We start from the raw sequence: 17,364 nt of genomic DNA, 5'->3' as shown, positions 1-17,364 counted from the left end.
CCATATAGTGAAAAGACTATATGCTTAAGCTATTGTCCATACTTCAGCCCAAGCATGGAATCAAGGCTGCATTCTAACTTTGTAGAGAAAGATTTAGGTCTTCGATATCCTTGGGTATTGCATTTAGCTTTAGCACAGATTTCATCAGTGGCATTTACCCATGATACTTAAGATCATTAACAAATCCTGGGTGACATTCTGGCTTGCAGCAGCCCACTGGCATTCCTGTCTGGCACTCTCTGCAGTACTGGTCATGTGAGAAAGACAGCCAACAGCAACAATTGCTGGGTGATGAATGGCCAGGAGGCCATCTTGAAGCAGGACAGGGACAAGCAATGCAATCAGGAAATGCTGACCTGGAACTTGAAGGGGGGAAAGTTGGGCCGTGATGGATGGAAGGCAGTGGCTGCCTGTACAGGTGTTGGCACACACAGTCGCAGAAGCACTGAAGAACTGAAAGGGGCGGGTTGAGAGGCAGAGGGGCTAGCAGAACCAAGCCACAAACCAAAATACAAACTTTCCATTAATCTTTCCAACTACTCATAGTAGCATCATTGTTGTTCAGCATCATTCTTCAATATGATAAAGAACCATGATATAGGGCTGTGGGCCCAGGGTCATGCACTGGGAGACTTCTGAGGGATGAAACAGGCAGAAGAGGCTTCAGGCTGAGATCTAATGAGTCAATCTCCAGAGAAAGGTTTCTGTATAATTTTTGGAATGGCAGTTCTGAAGGTGCATGGGAGCTGAGTATTATTGATTCCCTTTTATTTCGCACATCAAAGTCAAGGGCTTCCTCTGCTGTTTTTCTCCTTTTTCATTGTGCTTATAGCTCTGTGTAAAAGCCTGTGTCAGACCTTTGGGCCCCCTAGATTCCAGGAGGTTCCAACCCAGCAGGAACACCATCCTGAGCAGTCAGTGTCCTATTGGGTCCATGCTCTGTGGGCTGCATGTTGTTTTGGATGCACTTGCAACTAGAGTTGATTTTTGTGGGTGCTGTGAGGCAGGAGTCCAGTTTCATTTTTTGCATGTGAATATACAGTTTTCTAGGCACCATTTATTGAAGACATTATCTTTTCCCCATTGTAGTTTCTCAGCATTCTTATCAAAGATCAATTGATCATATATGCATGGGTTTGTTTCTGGGCTTTCAATCCTATTCCATTGGTTTGTGTCTGTCATTATGCCAATACTACACTATTTCAATTACTGTAGCTTTGCAATATATTTTGAAATCAGAAAATGTAATACTCCCATCTTTCTCAAGATCACTTTGGCTGTTCTGGGTCTTTTGTGGTTCCATATACATTTTAAGATTTTTTCTTATTTTGGTAAAAAATGCCATTGAGATTTTGAAGGGGATATCACTGATTTTATAGATCTCTTTTGGTAGTACAAACATTTTAACAATATTAAGTCTTCTGATCATACAGCTCAATAGCAAAAAATAATAATAATCTGATTAAAACATGGAAAAGAACTTGAACAGATATTTCTCTGAAGAAGATATACAAGTGGCCAATAGGTATATGAAAAGATGCTCAACATTGTTATCAGGGAAATGCAAATCAAAACTACAATAAGTTACCACTTCACATCCACTAGAAGAGCTATAATTAAAAAGACAAATAAAAGCAAGTATTGGCAAGGATGTGGAGAAATTGGAACCCTCATATATTACTGGTAGGAATATAAAATAATGCAGCTGCTGCAGTAAACAGTTTGACAGTTCCTCCAAAGGTTAAACGTAGAGTTACCATATGACCTAGCAATGACATACCCAAGAGAAATGAAAACAACTGTCTGCACAAAAATTTGTACATGAATATTCATAGCAACATTATTCATAAAAAACAAAAAATGGTAACAACTCAAGTGTCCATCAGTTGATAAATGGATAAATAAAATGTAGTTTATCCACAAAATGGAATATTGTTTAGCCAAAAAAAGGGATGAAGTACTGATTAATGCTATAATGTGGATGAACCTTGAAAACATTATGCTAAGTGAAAGAAGCCAGACACAAAAGATCAATTATTATATGATTCCATTGATAGGAAATGTACAGAATAGGTAAATCAATAGAGACAGAAAGGTTAGTGGTTTCCAAGAGCTGTAGGAGAAATGGGGGTTGACTGCTAATGGGTATGGATTTCTTTTTGGGATGATGAAAATACTTTAAAAATTATTGTGGTGATGGTTTGTACAATTCTGAATATATTAAAAACCATTGGCTTGAGTATTTTAAATGGATGAATTTGTGAATTATATCTCAAAAAAACTTGTATATTAAACATATATATGGCATGACTAAGAGAAGAATAAAAATACATTAGTCTTTTAAACATTTTATTTTAGCCTAGAACAATATCAGTATGCATCCACTGTCCAATAGTTTGATGTAGGGCCAAGATTTCTTTGAACAAAGGTTTGCTGATTAGAGTTCTATATGGTTTTTCTTGTGTAAACCATACTCAAAAGCATAGTCTGTGATTCCCGTTGTATTTTCTTAAAAAAGAATGAGAAATTAAAGACACTGACAAAGTTACTGCAAAGGCCTTCTGGATTTTTTTTCAAAATTCTTGCAATGTTATGCAGTCACCACATCCACTCCTATATTTTATAGCAACTTTATTAAGATATAATTCATATCCCATAAAATTCACCTCTCAACTGTACAATTTAGTGGTTTTCAGTATAGTTCACAGATTTAAACACCTAATTTGACATTAAATTTTCTAGTTATTTGCCTTTAGCAACTCTTTCCAGAGTAGTGAGCATGGTTTCAATAAACAGCTCTTTGAACTATTTGATTTGCACTATTTGATGAAGTTATGTAAATATGATAACAGAAATGTGACATGAGCAGGTTTTGTGAGAAACGTAACTGCCCCTTGGTGTGCATAACTCGCTTGTGCTTGGGTATCCTAGAGGGGAGCCTATCGGTGAAGGTGCTACGAGGCAGCAACGAGAGGAAGGAGAGCCACTGAGTTTAGAGAATGAGTGAAAGACAGTTTCTACTAACAAGCAAAATGCTTTGGAAGTTCAAAGGAAGAAGAAATAAAATTTTGAGGTGGCTTTGAAATGGGCCTGTTAGAATGGGCAAAATGTTTCTCTTTAATGGAAAAAAAAATTAGTGAGAATATTATAAGCCTCAATGTATAGATTGCCCAGCTTCAACAATTATCAATACATGACCAATCTTCTTTCATCTATATCCCCCTCTCCTTCTGTCAACCTGCCCCTTGGAAAGATGGGTACAGCTTTGGTTTGTTTTTACTGTTTACTTTTTTTTTCAAATTGAGGTGTAACTTAGGTACATCAAAACACCAATATTAGCAACACAGCTCAATGAAATTTTACATATGTATATACTAGTGTAACTACCACCTAAACCAAAACCTAGAACATCCTCCCTCAATAAAGCTTGAAAAAAAAAGATATACAATGTTCACAGCTTACTAGAAGGCTTCCTATGTCCCCTTCTAGTCAATGCTGTCCTTCTCCAAAAGGGAACCCATATTCTGACTAATATCACTATTAATTAGTTTCACGTTCTTGAACGTCATAAAAATCGAATTATATAGTGTGTACTCCATTGTGTCCAACTTCTTTTACTCAATGTCATGCCTAAGAGATTAATTCATGTGATTGTGTATAGCAATAGCAAGTGTGGTTTTTTCTTTCCATAAAGTCTTCCATTATAACAATATACACATTATTTTATAATCCATACAATGTTTGATGGATACATGGGTTCTTTCCAGTTTCTCCTATGAACCTTCTCATACACGCCTTTTGGTGGATTTGTGTACTTATTTCTGTTGGGCAAATATACTGGAGTAGAATTTCTGGATTGTAGTGTATACATATGTTCAGCTTTAGTATTGAAAGTTTCCCAAAGTGTTTGTACTAATTTATACTCCCACCACCAAAGTAAGGCAGTTCTTTCAGGTTCTCCACATCCTTGCCCACATTTAGTATTGCCAGTCTTAGCCATTCTGGTGGTGGTATGATGGTAATCACTATTCTTTTTGTTTTTCATTTTTGTTTTTGTTTTTAACCAGACACTTATGTTTATTATGTAAGTTCATGATGATGTAGTTGAGTTAAAATGGGGTCATTAATATAGGTCCTAATCCAATATGACTGGTGTCCTTATAAGAAAAGATCAGGACATACAGAGAGACACTCAGGGCATGAAGGCACAGACAGAAGGCCCTGTGACTGCACAGTGAGGTGTCCTCTGCAAGCCAAGGAGAGAAGTTCAAAAGAAACTGCATCTGCTGACATCTTGATCTTGGACCTATAGCCTCCAGAATTGTGAGAAAAAACTGTTTCAGGTTTTCCAATTTCAAAAATAGGACATCTGTCTTTTTCTTTTAGAGTTGTAGGGGTTCTTTACATATTCTGGATACAAGTACTTTGTTGACATATGTATTGCAAATATCTTCTAGCTCTACCTTGCATTTCACTCTTAATGGTGTTTCTTCACCAAAAGTTCTTAATTTCAATGAAATGCAGTTTTTATCTTTTGTTTTATGCTTATGCTTCTTTCTCTTATTTAATGTTTGTCTAACTCAAGGTTGTGAAGATATTCTCCTATGTTTTTCTAAGAGCATTATTTTACTTTTCATGTTTAGGGCTACAATTCATTCAAATTAATGTTTGTGTGTGTGTATAATGTGAGCTAGGCATCACAGTTCCTAATGCAAATGGTCCAATTGACCTACCACTATTCAATGAAAGGACAGAAGGCATAAAATTTAAACTGTGGCTATGATGTGAGAAATGGAAAACTGTATTTCAACATAACGGAATGGAAGGCAGTGCCTCAGGGAATAATATATTTAGAAATATGTAAGTAGGTCTGTTTGAGGCATTCGGAAATACTACCTATTAACAATGTTCATCTCTGGCTGTGTCTCCTTCCCCCACCCCCCAAAAATTATTCAGCCCAGGTGGTCTGATGTGGATCACAGTAATTTGTGAACCACACTTAGAGAAATGCTAGTAAAGGTATGGCAGGTGCTCTATGTCTGTCTTTTTCAGATCATGCTGATATAATTCTTTAAAGACTGCAGATTTCCTAAGGGTCACTTTATAATCCATTCCATTATATAAAACCCAGGCCTACAAATCTCTTTGAAATACGCTTTTTATCTACTTTGGACTCCCTGTGAAGCCGCTATAGGACAACAGCCTGAGATTCTTAGAAGCCCCACTGTTTAAACTGAGCAAGTCTGCAAGATACACTTTTGAAATCTTTCGAAGACTTCCTGTCTGTCTGCGAGGATCTATGAGACACAGTCCCCCTGACTTCTTAATAAAGGATCTTACAGCTCTACCCTAGACTTGATTTCTGCTCCGAAGTCACTTGAGAATTGTTTACCACCTACAGTACACTCCTACAACTGATAGGATTAACTACAAGATTTATGAAAAGAAATTGGAGAAAAAGTTCAGAGATCAATCAAACCTGAAGCCTTGTATAATGCTTCAGCTGTTGATTTGAACATCTTTTAATCAAAATACTTTTTCTCTTTCACATACCCGTTCTTTCTCTTTTCCTCATTTGAAATAACTTCTGACAAAAGTTTCTGTAGAACTTCTCAGTGGAGCATCAGTATTTGGATCTGGGCTTTTTACTAATCTTGACATTATATCTTCCGTCAGGTGGCCAGAAGCTGGAAGAAGCTTGTTGCTATTGACCTTTGTGCTCCTGTGATCTCGGTTTCTTTCCCATCTGCTGAGCCAATGGGAATTCAAATCTCCCGTAAGTCCGGGTGCTCTTAGTAAAAGAAAGTAAAGTTATAAAAGAATGACTTTCAAAGTCAAAGAAGGAAAAAGGTGATTAAAAAGAAACCTCTTTCTTTGGCCTTTAGCTGACAGTAGAAATCTCTTTTCCCTCCTGGCAATTTCACAAGAAGTGGACTCTGACAATCTGTAAATCCGGGGAGAGAAAATCCTGGGGCAAAATACCCCTAAAAGCCGAAATCAGTCAAAGGGAGAAAAAAAGTTTAAAATCCATTTATTGCTTACAAAACTGCTGTCCAGCCCATCTCTCTTCTGCTCCAGCAGCAGAAAAACCAGCCCTCCTCCTCCCCTCTCAGGTATAGATAAACCCTCCTAGCCCAGGTAATTACCTATTGATATGGAGATGAGCTTCTCTCCACCCCTGAGGAATGATGCAAATGCACTAAAGCCATACTTCTTCCTACCTCTGAAAGCCTATTGATATGCAGATGTGCTAAAGCCAGGCAAAATATTCTGGAAATGTTACAATTTTACCCACACAACCCCTGGCCTGAGTTTCTAAGTATGGTGAATATTTCTTGGTTAGTATTTAAATTTGCAGTTCATTGTTTCTGCAAAATTCTTCTCTTCCTTATTGTGCTCCTTGGAAAATTAGAAGAACTGACTCATAAGACTATAACGCAAGACTAGTGATCTACTTACCCCATTATGTGGTTGAGAGTAGCACCGATGGAGGTTTCGTGGGAGGCCATTGTTTTACCTCAGTTTTTTTCTGACCTGAAATGAAATAAATCTTAATCGTAAATTTGACTCTGTGATTGGTGCTGTAAGCAAAATCCATCTGCATACAGTTCTTTTGACAATCACTGATGTCATTACCCGGATACAATAGAAAATGAGACTGATGTTCAATACTTTAAAGGCTGATGTCCCTCATCAACAAGCCCTCATTGAGTAGTGATTTTTGATGAGATGTGTAAGAACACTGAGCCTTTTCTGGGTCTTGAAAGACAGAGCGTGCAATCATTATACAAGCAAAAAATAAACCACTCATTGGATTAAATGTGCAAGTGTAGTTTTTGGTCAGTTAAGGAAATGAATGCTTGGTGAATATGACAAATCATAACCTAAAACAAAAATAATGATATTTAAATAACAGAGTATTGCGAGTGAACATGAAATGCTGGGGTTTGAATTAGATGATTTGTATGATCTCTTCCAGATCTAGCATAAATTTTCCATAGTGCTGGGAAAATAAGGTTGGTGAGAATTCACAAAAAAGAAAAGATCAAAGTACTATATCCACACCCTGGAAAACATGGGAAAATATGAGTAAAGAGCATAAATGCTATTTGCCAAGGAAGCATAATTGTGTCCTGAAAAGCGTTTTGTATCCATAAGCCACTGAAGATGATGTCTGTGAGAAGTAAGTGAATAAGGGGCAAGCTATCATCAAAGATTACTCTCTGGGATGCAGAATAAGTGTGGGTATCATTAAGAATATATTTGGGGAACATAGGCATGGATTTAGCCTAACCTAAATAAGATCCATTCTAAAGCAAGTTTACAGAGGGCCTTCAGTGTCTTAGGGGAGTTCCTTGGGTGACTAGCTGTCCAATTTGTGTGGGACTGAAGATTTTCCTAGGATGTGAGACTTTGAGTGATAAAACTAGGTAAATCTCAGGCAAATTGGTTCAAGTTGGTCAACCTAGTTCTGAGATAGCTAAGCAGAGGTCAGATCTCCTTGGTAGCGCAGATCCAATACCCAATCAGTAAGCGTATTCTTCTTGTCTCTCTGGCTTGAGAAAACACATGGCCAGATGGCAGCCTACTCTTTCAGTTCAAATAGAACCACGCTGTGTCTTCTGGTGGAAGCCTTTCTCCCTTGGGAATCAAGACCTCTAAACATGCAGAGAGTAGAAGCAAAATGTTTGTAACAGACGGTTAGGTATAACAACAAGAAGAGCCACTTTCACATGTTCCCCTTGGTTTCTGCACTGATCTACTGTGTGAGGTAAAAAGAAGGAGGCATATGTATTGGTAGCTTATTCTGTGTAAATAATGCATCTAGTAGAAGAGCACCTTAATGTTGCAAGCCATTGTCTCTAGTCTCTCATTTGTCACCCAAACTGGGTCTTTGATAACCATGCCAATCATTCTAAATGTGAGCTACATTAGTGAGCCCGTTGCCTCACTGTTTTTGCTGTGAAATGAGTTCCTTAGAACAATGTTTTGTGGACTTCTATGACAGTGAATAGGCACTGAGGAAGTACTCAGATGGAGGTGATAGTAGAAGTTTTGCATGCAGGGAAGGCAAATCCTATCTAGAATAAGTGTCTGTTCCAGTGAGGACCAGGCACTGCTCCCTTCATGATGGAAAGTGTTTAATAAAACCAACCTGCCATCTGATGGCTGCTCTTCCCCCCAGAGTTCAGGGGAGGTTTCTGCTTTTGGTAAGTTGGGCACTTAGCAGTGCTGGTAGCTAGATTAGCCTTGGTGAGAAGAAGTCCATGTGCTTGAACCCCTGCATATTCTCCATCTTTGCTGCTGAGGCCACTTTATTCATGAGCTCATTGAATAATTGCAGGTTGGCCAAGGAAGGTTGGTATACCCACAGTGGCTCATCTTGCCAACCTGATTATAGACAGCTGCAATCTTATGCTCTAGACGATCATTCACATGGGAAAGAAATATCCCTACTTTCCATGTCCATTATTCAGTGGGCACATCCACGCGCCTCTTCCCCAAACCTCGTTCTTATCAGTTCTCTAGTCTTGTACCTTCTAAGTTCCTTACCTCCAGCCCATGATTTGTGTTGATCTAAATATACAGTCATTTCTCCTTCCAGTAAAAGTGCATACTAGATGCACAGCTTGACTTTCTGCCCACCGGGAAAATTTATCTTCTACTTCATTCTTCAGGGCCACCCCTGAATGGGGCTGTGATTACATAGCATTGACTTTCAGCTGGTGCCCACGAAATTGCGTAGTTGCTTCTTTAAGCCAGGCTCAATTTTTTTCTTCCTTGATCAAGTGGAATTTCTTATGAGACCATAGGTGTGAGTGAAGGAGAGGCAGCAAAGGGTAGATGGTACAGAAGTCTGAGTCACTTGCTTATGTAACTCAGAACCTACTTAAGCTGGATCTTGCATAAACCATGTCTTTCTGATGATGAACATCCTTTTCTGCACCCAAATTTATGGTTTGATGGGTCAAATTACACTCAGTTCATAATGGGCAACTCAGGTCCCTGGTCACTTGGTGTTCCATGGTTAGGTACTTGATCTCAATTAGGGCACAATACTTTCAGTATACTCCCAAACTTTGACGTCTGCACTATGATTCTCCTATTGAGACTTGCTAGAGACTTTACACAGTATCTCCCTCTTCTACAGGTACCTCCAGCATTGTTGGATCTGCTGCATCACAAAGCTCAATTGAAAAAAGGGTATATAAACCTTGGACCTTCTACAGAGTTCTTTCTTGTTTTGGGTCCCACTCAAAATTAGCAGCCCAATAGGTTACTCAGTACATGAGAGTAGAAGACCCAAATGTGATATATGTTGCTCCAGAATCCAAAGATACCAGAATGGTTAACATTATGTGTTAACTTATGCACCCAGATGTTTGGTCAAACATTATTCTCCATGTTTCTGTGAAAGTATTTTTTAGATAAAACACTTAAATCAGCAGACTCTGGGTAAAGTGCGTGAGTCTCATGCAATCAACTAAAGACCCTAAGAGAGAAAGCCTGAGAAGAAGAGGGAACTCTGCCTTGGGACTTGACCTGCAGCAGTGACTCTTCCTTGGGTCTCCAGCCTGCTTGTCAACCTGCAAGATTTTGGACTCGTCAGCCTCCATGATGATGTGAATTGAGGAATCACCAATTCCTCAAAATAAATCTCTTTCTCTCTAAATATATATACATCCTATGGTTCTATTTCTCTGGGAGTGCTAATACAGATGTCTTTTCCTTGGCAATAGAGGTTGCCTAATGCAGCAACTGAACCTTCACATGGGAATATGGATTATAACAAAAGACCGGCCAGGGACTGCAAAGTGAGAAAATAAAGGGACAAGACTGGAACTCTGTGGAACATCAACACAAAATGACAGAGAAGATAAACTTAAAGTGGCATTTAAAACTTAAATGCCCATTAATAATATGGGTAACAGTTGAACCAATGTGTTGTATACTTGAAACTACTATAAGACTGTGTATCAACTATACTTCAATAAAAAAAAAAAAAGAGAGATTGAGAAGGAGCTTCATGCTGGAGAGAGGGAAAAGAAAGGGCAAAAGAGCCAGGTGGGTGAGGTCACTGGAGTCCAGAAAAGAGAAGCATTTCCAGAAGTAATCAGTGGTGTCATGTGACAGAGGAGTTACAGCAGGCAGATCATTGATGACTTTGATGAGAAGTATTTCAGAATTCAGTTATGGGTGCAGAAGCAGATTATTTTAGTATGAGGAGTGGGCAAATGAGTAGTGTAAATACAGTCAAGTAAGTTGCCTTGTGACTAACCAATCAACCAACCAACCAAAACCCTGGCTTTGCAGGAAATGGAGCAGATGGGGTGGTCTGGAATTTGAAGGGACTCTCTCCCCCCTCATTTAAGCAGAGAGCCCTGAATGCACTAATGACTGATAGAGAGGGAAAGGCTGACAATACAGACAAAAAAAAGCATTGCTGATGGAATGAGGTCCCTGAGGAGGCCGAGAGGGCCAACATCCAGAACTGTGTGTCATGTGAGTCAGCATCCAGAGGAGTTATTCTACAGCCATCATGGAATAATGATTTGTAAAGGAGCTTGCAATCTGTTTACTTTTCCTCATAAATATAAAATTTCCAAAACAATACACGGAAGTACCAAAAGGTGGCTTTTAAAAATTGTTGACCCAGATTAAAGGAAATTTGTAAATTGGAGAGAAGTCAGAAAATAAACAGAACAAAGCCTGGGAAAGGTTAATTACAGGACTGTCATACTGTGGGGAGGAAAAACGTTGAGCAAGGACTGGCTGGGATGTAAAAGTTATCATAGGACCGAATATGAGCCAGCAAAACAAGTGTGGCTTAAAAAGCAAGCACCATTCTGGAAGAGAAAAATTTTTTAATGTGCCTTTTATATTTAAGCACCTAACATGATGCTGTGCATATTGTAAACATTGGGGACTTGGTTTGATTTATTGCTACTGATCTGCCCTCACCAGGCCATACTTTCAAGAATTATTTGGGCAGCAGCGATGATGGTTTACGCTGAAATGTCCAGGTTTTCTTGCCTGATTCCTCAGGTCTGCAACATGGCTGGTTGGGTTAAAGCTTGTGTAAGGGTAGCGGTGAAAGAGAATTTTTTTTTAAGTGACACTAACAGCCTGCATGTTGAGCACATTTTCTATTAAGGCTTTACTGAATAGCTAGTACTAATCCGCTGATTTAACCTACTAAACAAATAAAACTTGTCATGTGAGGACTAAAACAATGACAAATTAATTTCTTTTATCCTGTGCATCATTGAGGTCTCTTATTAGTAAAAATGTAGCATCCATTATTAAAGAGTAAATGCCATGGGAAGTATGAATGAAAGGACTCCAAAGATAGGAAGACACTGAAAGTTAGACCTAGAAGGAACTGGATTAGAGAAAGAAGACTGCAAGGTTAGTTTTAATAAACTCTTCATGTATTTACAAGGAAATGTGACCATCACAAAAGATACAAGAAAAGGCTGAAAAAAACCACACTGATTTTTCTCCTTACATTTTTCTATTTTCTGCAAATTTTCTACAATAATCATGTTTCAGATTTTCTCAGCATTTTATTGTGAAAAATTTCAAACATACAAAAAAGTTAAAAAACAGTGCTGTGTATACCTGTACACCTACTTCGCAGACTGAACAGTTGGTGACATTTTTCCATTGTTCCTTTATCCACATGTATTTTTTATGAATCATTTGAAATTATGTCATAGACATCATGATGTTTACCCCTAAGTACTTCAACAAGTATTCTGAAAAACAAAGGTATTTTACATAATTACATATTGCAACCGCATATATTATTACACCCAAGAAAACTAACAATAGTCCTCTAATATTATCGAATACCAAGCCCATATTCAAATAATATATCTTTCATAATATCTTGGCATGAAGATACTATCAGGGATAACTTATCACATTTCTTTGTTCTGTCTCTCTGTGTAATAGTCCTGCCAACTTCATGAGTTAAAGTCAGAAAAAATAGTTGTTAAGAAACAGAACAATTGAAATTTTTTGCTTATGTTACTTCATTTGGTATTTACAATCATAATTACAGTAAAAATATGCACAGGTTTAAAAAATGGAATAAATTAAAAAATGTTACCATGATTATCTCTGGATGGCAGTCTATAGGTAATAAGCTTTTTATTTCCATTTTATTTTTTATTTGCCAAATGTCTTTTAACAATTAATGTGCAATTAAAAATGTGTCTAAGATTGAGGTTTGAACAATAGAAGAACTATACTGAGAGACAGTAAGCATTTAAACACTGTTAATAGCTGTTGAAGATAGGGTGTTGAATTACATGTAAAGTTTTTAGAGATAAGAATAATTTCTACTTACCTAGTGGGGTAAGAGTGGTTTGGCCTAAGGCAAGAAGAAAGATGTCAACTCTCCTTTTTAAGCTGTACTAGCTGGTTTATAAACTACCCTGTTGGCATGTGGTGGGTGGAATGGAAAAAGCTTGGATTTTGGAGTTTCAGATTCAGCTCTGCCACTTCCATAGCCATTTGACCCAGGCAAGTAACTTGATTTTCGGAGTCTGCTTTCTCAACTATAAAATGGGCACAATTACATCTCATTCCATTGTTAGAATTAGCAATCATATGTGGTATCTGTAAAGTAGCTAACATGGAAGTTACTATTCAGATATAATGCCTCATATAGTATTTATATTAAGTAGGAACCTGGAATAAGGTGGTTAGTCTATAATAATAGATTTGTATACCATTTTATAGTTTGAAAATATTTAAAAATACATGATTCCATTTCATTCTTACATGAACCCTTGATGATAAATACTTTGACCCTCAGATAGTCAGAGAGGAAACTAAAGCTCTGAGAAGTGAAGTGACTTGTCTAAAACCACACAGCTAGAAAGAAGCAGAACTGAAGAGCAAAAGCAAATTCTGTGATTGTGATTACAAATTCAGTATTTAACAAAAATCCTTATATGGAAGTATATAAAATGGAATCAAGAATCAAAGAGGCTTTAAAGGCTGCTTCTTCCAACTGCTAAGTATACTTGGACAACTGTACATTATTTCGACACCAAATTCTTCCTGTTAGAAGAGTTCACATGATACTGGCAGGCAGCCAATTTAATATTGCTGATTTAAATTAGTGTTATAGAGCTGCTCATTATTTATGCTGATGACAAAACAAGATTTCATGAGTGAAACCTGTATGTAAATGAAAACTCACACTTTAATGTTTGTATACTTAAAGGTTTCTTAAATATATAGGAATCAACCTAGTGCAGAGGCACATGTATGGGAATTGGAGTCAAACATATCCGGGTTTAGCTCTGTTGTTTCAGCTCTGTGTTCTTGAGGTAGCTATTCAGTGTGAGTCTAGTACTATACCATAGAGTTGTTTTAATGATCCTGTGAGCTTAACACCTGCACAGGGCATATGCACAAGAAATATTGGTTCCTCTTTCCCCATTCAATCCACTAGTTTCCAATTATTGGACAACCTTGGAAGATGGGAGACCTGAAGATGGTTGCAATAACATTAAATCATGCTACCAAGTAGATTTAACTCCCCACCTATTCCCGCCCAAATTTCCCTTGGAAGACCCCAGTGATGTCTTCGGATTGTATGTGCAAAGTAGAAACTCCCTTCTGCTTAAATGAGACTCTAACATTTCTTGCAGTTATTTACAAGTGGAAGAAAGATGTTCACCTTATCTATCTTACTGCATGACAAATGTCCAAAACTCACAAAAAATACATGGGGTCATAAATTCCAGCAGGGCTTGGCTGGGTGATTCTTCTACTCCATATGGTACTGACAGGGCTCACTTGATGGTATTTAGCTTGTGGAGTAGATAGTCTGGGTTCTAGAAGAATTCATTTATTTAGCTGGCAAGTTGGTGGGGGTAGTTGAAAAGCTAGGCCCTGATGGATCTCTCTGCCTTGCTGTGTACTCATAGGGCTTCTCCACATGGGCTCTCCTGCAAGGTAGCTGGACTTTGCACATGGCAGCTCAGGCTCTAAGATAAATGGTTCCAAGAGAAAAGAAGAGCAACTGCCTCTCTTTTATAGTGTGAGCCCAGAACTTTGCACGGTATAACTTCTGGCATAGTCTACTGGGCACAGGAGTCACAGTGACCTCCCAGATTCAAGAGAAAGGGACACCCGGATCCCACCTCTGCACACAGAGTGACAAGTTTGACATGAAAGCACTTGAATGCCACATGCTTGGAGAGACAATATATGTCAAAGGGGCATAGTGCAGACCTCTAATAGTGGTAGGCCAGGTACTTTACTAGAATAGTCGATTATTTCTAGATCTGCAGTTGCAGGTGTTTCCATGATCTTGCCCACCCCATATTTGGGTGGAGACGGTGGGCTTGTAATCTTCCCTTTACTTTTAGTTCTGTGAATTGCTTCTATTATGCTTTCATCCTGCTATACCTGATCCGGAGGAGTAGGAGATGTAATCTGTTACTCACATATTACTCAAATCCCTACATAACTCACTTCTTCTGGGAAGTCTTCACTGGACAAAACAGGAATAGCCAGCTTTCTTTATTATCTGCTAGAGAGAGGTGGTGGTGTACTGTGTGTCCTTAAAACTTTCCCAAAATTCAGAAAAACGAATTACTACATGCTAGGAGTCAGAAGGCAATCTCTAGTAAATTCCATTTTATTAAATTAAAAAAAGAAGAGAGATGAGTATTCTTTAGGTAATAGCATTACATTTCATAGTGTTCAATAAAATTTAATTTCTTAGTTCTTACAACTGGAGGCACCTCAGATGCTGGGAGCTCTAAAACATTTTAGCAAGTGAGTTGCTCTTTTAGTAACCATGGAGCATAGTAAGCAGCAACCAAGGTTAATTATATCTCAGGTTGATTATATGTGGTAATTATAGTTAATGATATCATATTACACTACACTTTAAAACTTAAAGGGTAGGTCTTAACTTCTAACAGGGCTTACCAGGCATAACAGTTCTAGTAATTTTTTTTGTTTTAATGTGAATAAATAGAAAGTTTATAAAGAATGAAGCATCTAATCACTTCTCTTTCAAAAAGTCAAAGTTCAATCACCCAGGAAAGATGAAATAGCTGATATATTTATGCTTCTCTGTTTCAAACTATGAAACACAAGAAGTGATCCTTGACTATAAGAAGTAGTATATTTAGGGTTAACATGCCCCTAAACTCAACTTGTCTTATGTACAAATGTACCTAAATATTACTGTCTCTAAAATGACACTGAGGTTTTACTGAAGTCAAAGAAATGATAGAAATTGGTTTAGTACTAACCAGAGGAAATTAGATGGTTGTTTGTAATCTAATCCAGAGTCCTTAAACTCCATTATAGAACTGATATCTTTTCCCCTTTGTATTAAGAGGATTAATGGCTGTGCTCTTCAGTAAAGCTGGATCCTTTGGCAAAAGCTCAGGAGACGGCCGGTGGTTGAGATAAATTGCTTGCAGGGCATTGAAGCCACTAAAGAGCTGAGTAACCCTGCTGAGAAAGGAAAAAGAGGACATTTCTGGAGTTAAAAGAAGACTGCATAGTGGCTGAAGACAGGCAGAATTCTCAACTTCTCAAGCTACCACATATTGTTCAGTTTTCATCGGTACTTTGGAGGTGCTCTAGAAAGCTTAGACAAAAATAGAGTACAAATGTATAGTGCGTTTTAGTCAGCTCATGTAAAGGAAATTGTGTTGATGTAGGAATTGCTGTCATGTTTATTCCTTAAAGATTGCTCCTGTTGCCCCCATCGTCAGGATGTAGGGGAGGTGTTAGTGATGAGTCCTAATTTTCTGTATTTCTAACCGCATTCTAAAAGCGTTTGAATCGATCTGAGCTCTCATAACATTTGAGGAGACCTTGGAGTGTTTTGCATATGTCTGGGCAGTCCCTGGCATTCTGCAAGAGATTGATAAGCAGTAAGCAAAGACAATCAACACGTCACATTTGCCAGGGGACCAGGAAGATCGCGGCCATCCTTTTTGCAAACTAGTAAACAGGGATTCTGGTCAACCTTTCCTTTCCGTCGCAGCTTCTAGTTATTTGCCCCGGCTTCATGAATGGCCACCAGTCATCAGATCCAACAGCTTCAAATATTAGCACACAGTTTATTTAGGTCGGATTTTAATTTCTTTCTTCGTTTGACGCTAGGGTCGCCTAAAGGAGAATTCAGAAACTCTCGAGACAGAGTAGCAGAATATTTTGTTTTCCAGTGATTTCTGGAAAGGAATTTGGGACGGGCAGGGTGAAATCGAGTACATTTGCTTAAGATTAAAAAAAAAAAAAGATCAGCCAGTGTGGCGGCCAGGTGGTGCTTTGGCGAAATGGCCCGGCAAGACGAAACTAGCTTTGGGAGAAGGATAGAGCGAGCAGGGCTAATGAATGGGCCGCTGAGCCGCCCAGCCCTGCGCTCCCACTTTCCGCCTAGTCGCGGGACCCCCTCGGGAGGAAAGCCCGGAATCCCGAGCCAGCCGGACGCGGGGGCCTGGGAGCGCTCGAGCGAGTGCGCGGGGGGCCGAGGCGGCCGACGCCTGTCCCTTTAAGGGGCCGGTCTCCCGGCACCGCCGTCCCAGACGCCGGGACGTGCCGAGGCCGCCCCGCCCCGAAGCCGCCCGTTTCCTGCCGGGCGGTGCGACGGCACCTGAGCAACTGCGGCGGCGGCGGGGCCTCGGAGCGGGTGGCCCGGGCTGTAGTGCCCGCGCCGCCGCGTTTTCCCGGTCTCCTTCCCGGGCCGCGCACGGTAAGGGCGAGCAGGCCGCGCTAGCCCGGGCGCCAGCCGCGGGACCGTGGCGGGGAGGGCGGCGCTGGCCGCCGGGTCCCACGGCGGGTGGGAGGGCCGCGCCGCCGGGGGGCGCGGCCGCGGGGCCCGGACACCGCCCGTCGCGGCGGCCCGCCGTGTAGGCCTCGGGCGCTGCCGCTCGCCGCCGCCGGGCCCCTTCTGGGCCGGGACGCCGCGACGGACCCGTTCCGAGGGGCCTCTTGGTCCCGCCGGGCCGCCCCGGGCTCGATCCCGGCTCTGCCGCGGGGGCTCGGAGCGCGGTGGGGACTCTCTTGGGGTGGCCTCCCGAGGCGAAGTTGGCCGGAGAGGGCCCTGGGGTGACCGAGGCGCCTATTTTTAGCCGGGCCTGAGGGCCCCCGGGAGGGATGGCGGATTACCGCCTGCTCGGCCGGTGGACAGAGGGAGCGTGTCTCCGGCGGCGTCCCTGGGCCGGAACTGGGCCACGCTTACGCCATGCTGGAATTTCGGCCCTCACCGATCCCTCCGGGTGGTCAGGGAGCCGGCGCTCGCCTCCTTCCCTGGACCACCTCCCAGCATCCTGCGCAGCCCAGGTCGTGCGGGGCGGCTGGGGATGGGAAAGC

The 17,364-nt window shown here is 40.4% G+C and overlaps 1 protein-coding gene and 1 long non-coding RNA gene across 23 annotated transcripts in view; one reads left to right on the top strand and one right to left on the bottom strand.

Annotated features, from left to right (window-relative positions):
- Window positions 1–1,782: 1,782 nt before the first annotated feature.
- LOC118928942 (uncharacterized) lies at window positions 1,783–17,357 on the bottom strand. 3 transcript variants are annotated; one of them, XR_008992486.1, is made up of 4 exons: window positions 17,259–17,357; window positions 15,291–15,495; window positions 6,460–6,534; window positions 1,783–5,791 (listed from the first exon to the last, which is right to left on the bottom strand). It is a non-coding gene; the product is annotated as an uncharacterized LOC118928942 (long non-coding RNA). The 3 variants fall into 3 exon arrangements; XR_005031417.2 differs by having other exon boundaries at window positions 15,291–15,498; window positions 17,259–17,354; XR_005031414.2 differs by lacking the exon at window positions 17,259–17,357 and adding an exon at window positions 16,019–16,444 and having other exon boundaries at window positions 15,291–15,498.
- The window catches only part of KTN1 (kinectin 1), a 124,024-nt gene continuing 123,233 nt past the window's right edge, over window positions 16,574–17,364 (top strand). For 5 of the 20 annotated variants that reach the window (XM_057488445.1, XM_057488444.1, XM_057488438.1 and 2 more), the window contains exon 1: window positions 16,869–17,334. In XM_057488445.1, the coding sequence (XP_057344428.1) occupies window positions 17,237–17,334 (98 nt within the window). In that variant the 5' untranslated portion in view covers window positions 16,869–17,236. Of the gene's footprint in view, window positions 16,745–16,858; window positions 17,335–17,364 lie in introns of those variants that run through there. The other 15 variants (XM_057488441.1, XM_057488435.1, XM_057488437.1 and 12 more) reach the window with 7 other exon arrangements.

Source organism: Manis pentadactyla, chromosome 11, assembly GCF_030020395.1.
Source record: "Manis pentadactyla isolate mManPen7 chromosome 11, mManPen7.hap1, whole genome shotgun sequence".
In the NCBI taxonomy this organism is placed as follows: Eukaryota; Metazoa; Chordata; class Mammalia; order Pholidota; family Manidae; genus Manis; species Manis pentadactyla.
Note: the sequence above shows the minus strand (reverse complement) of the source record. Positions and strands in the feature narration are given on the sequence as shown.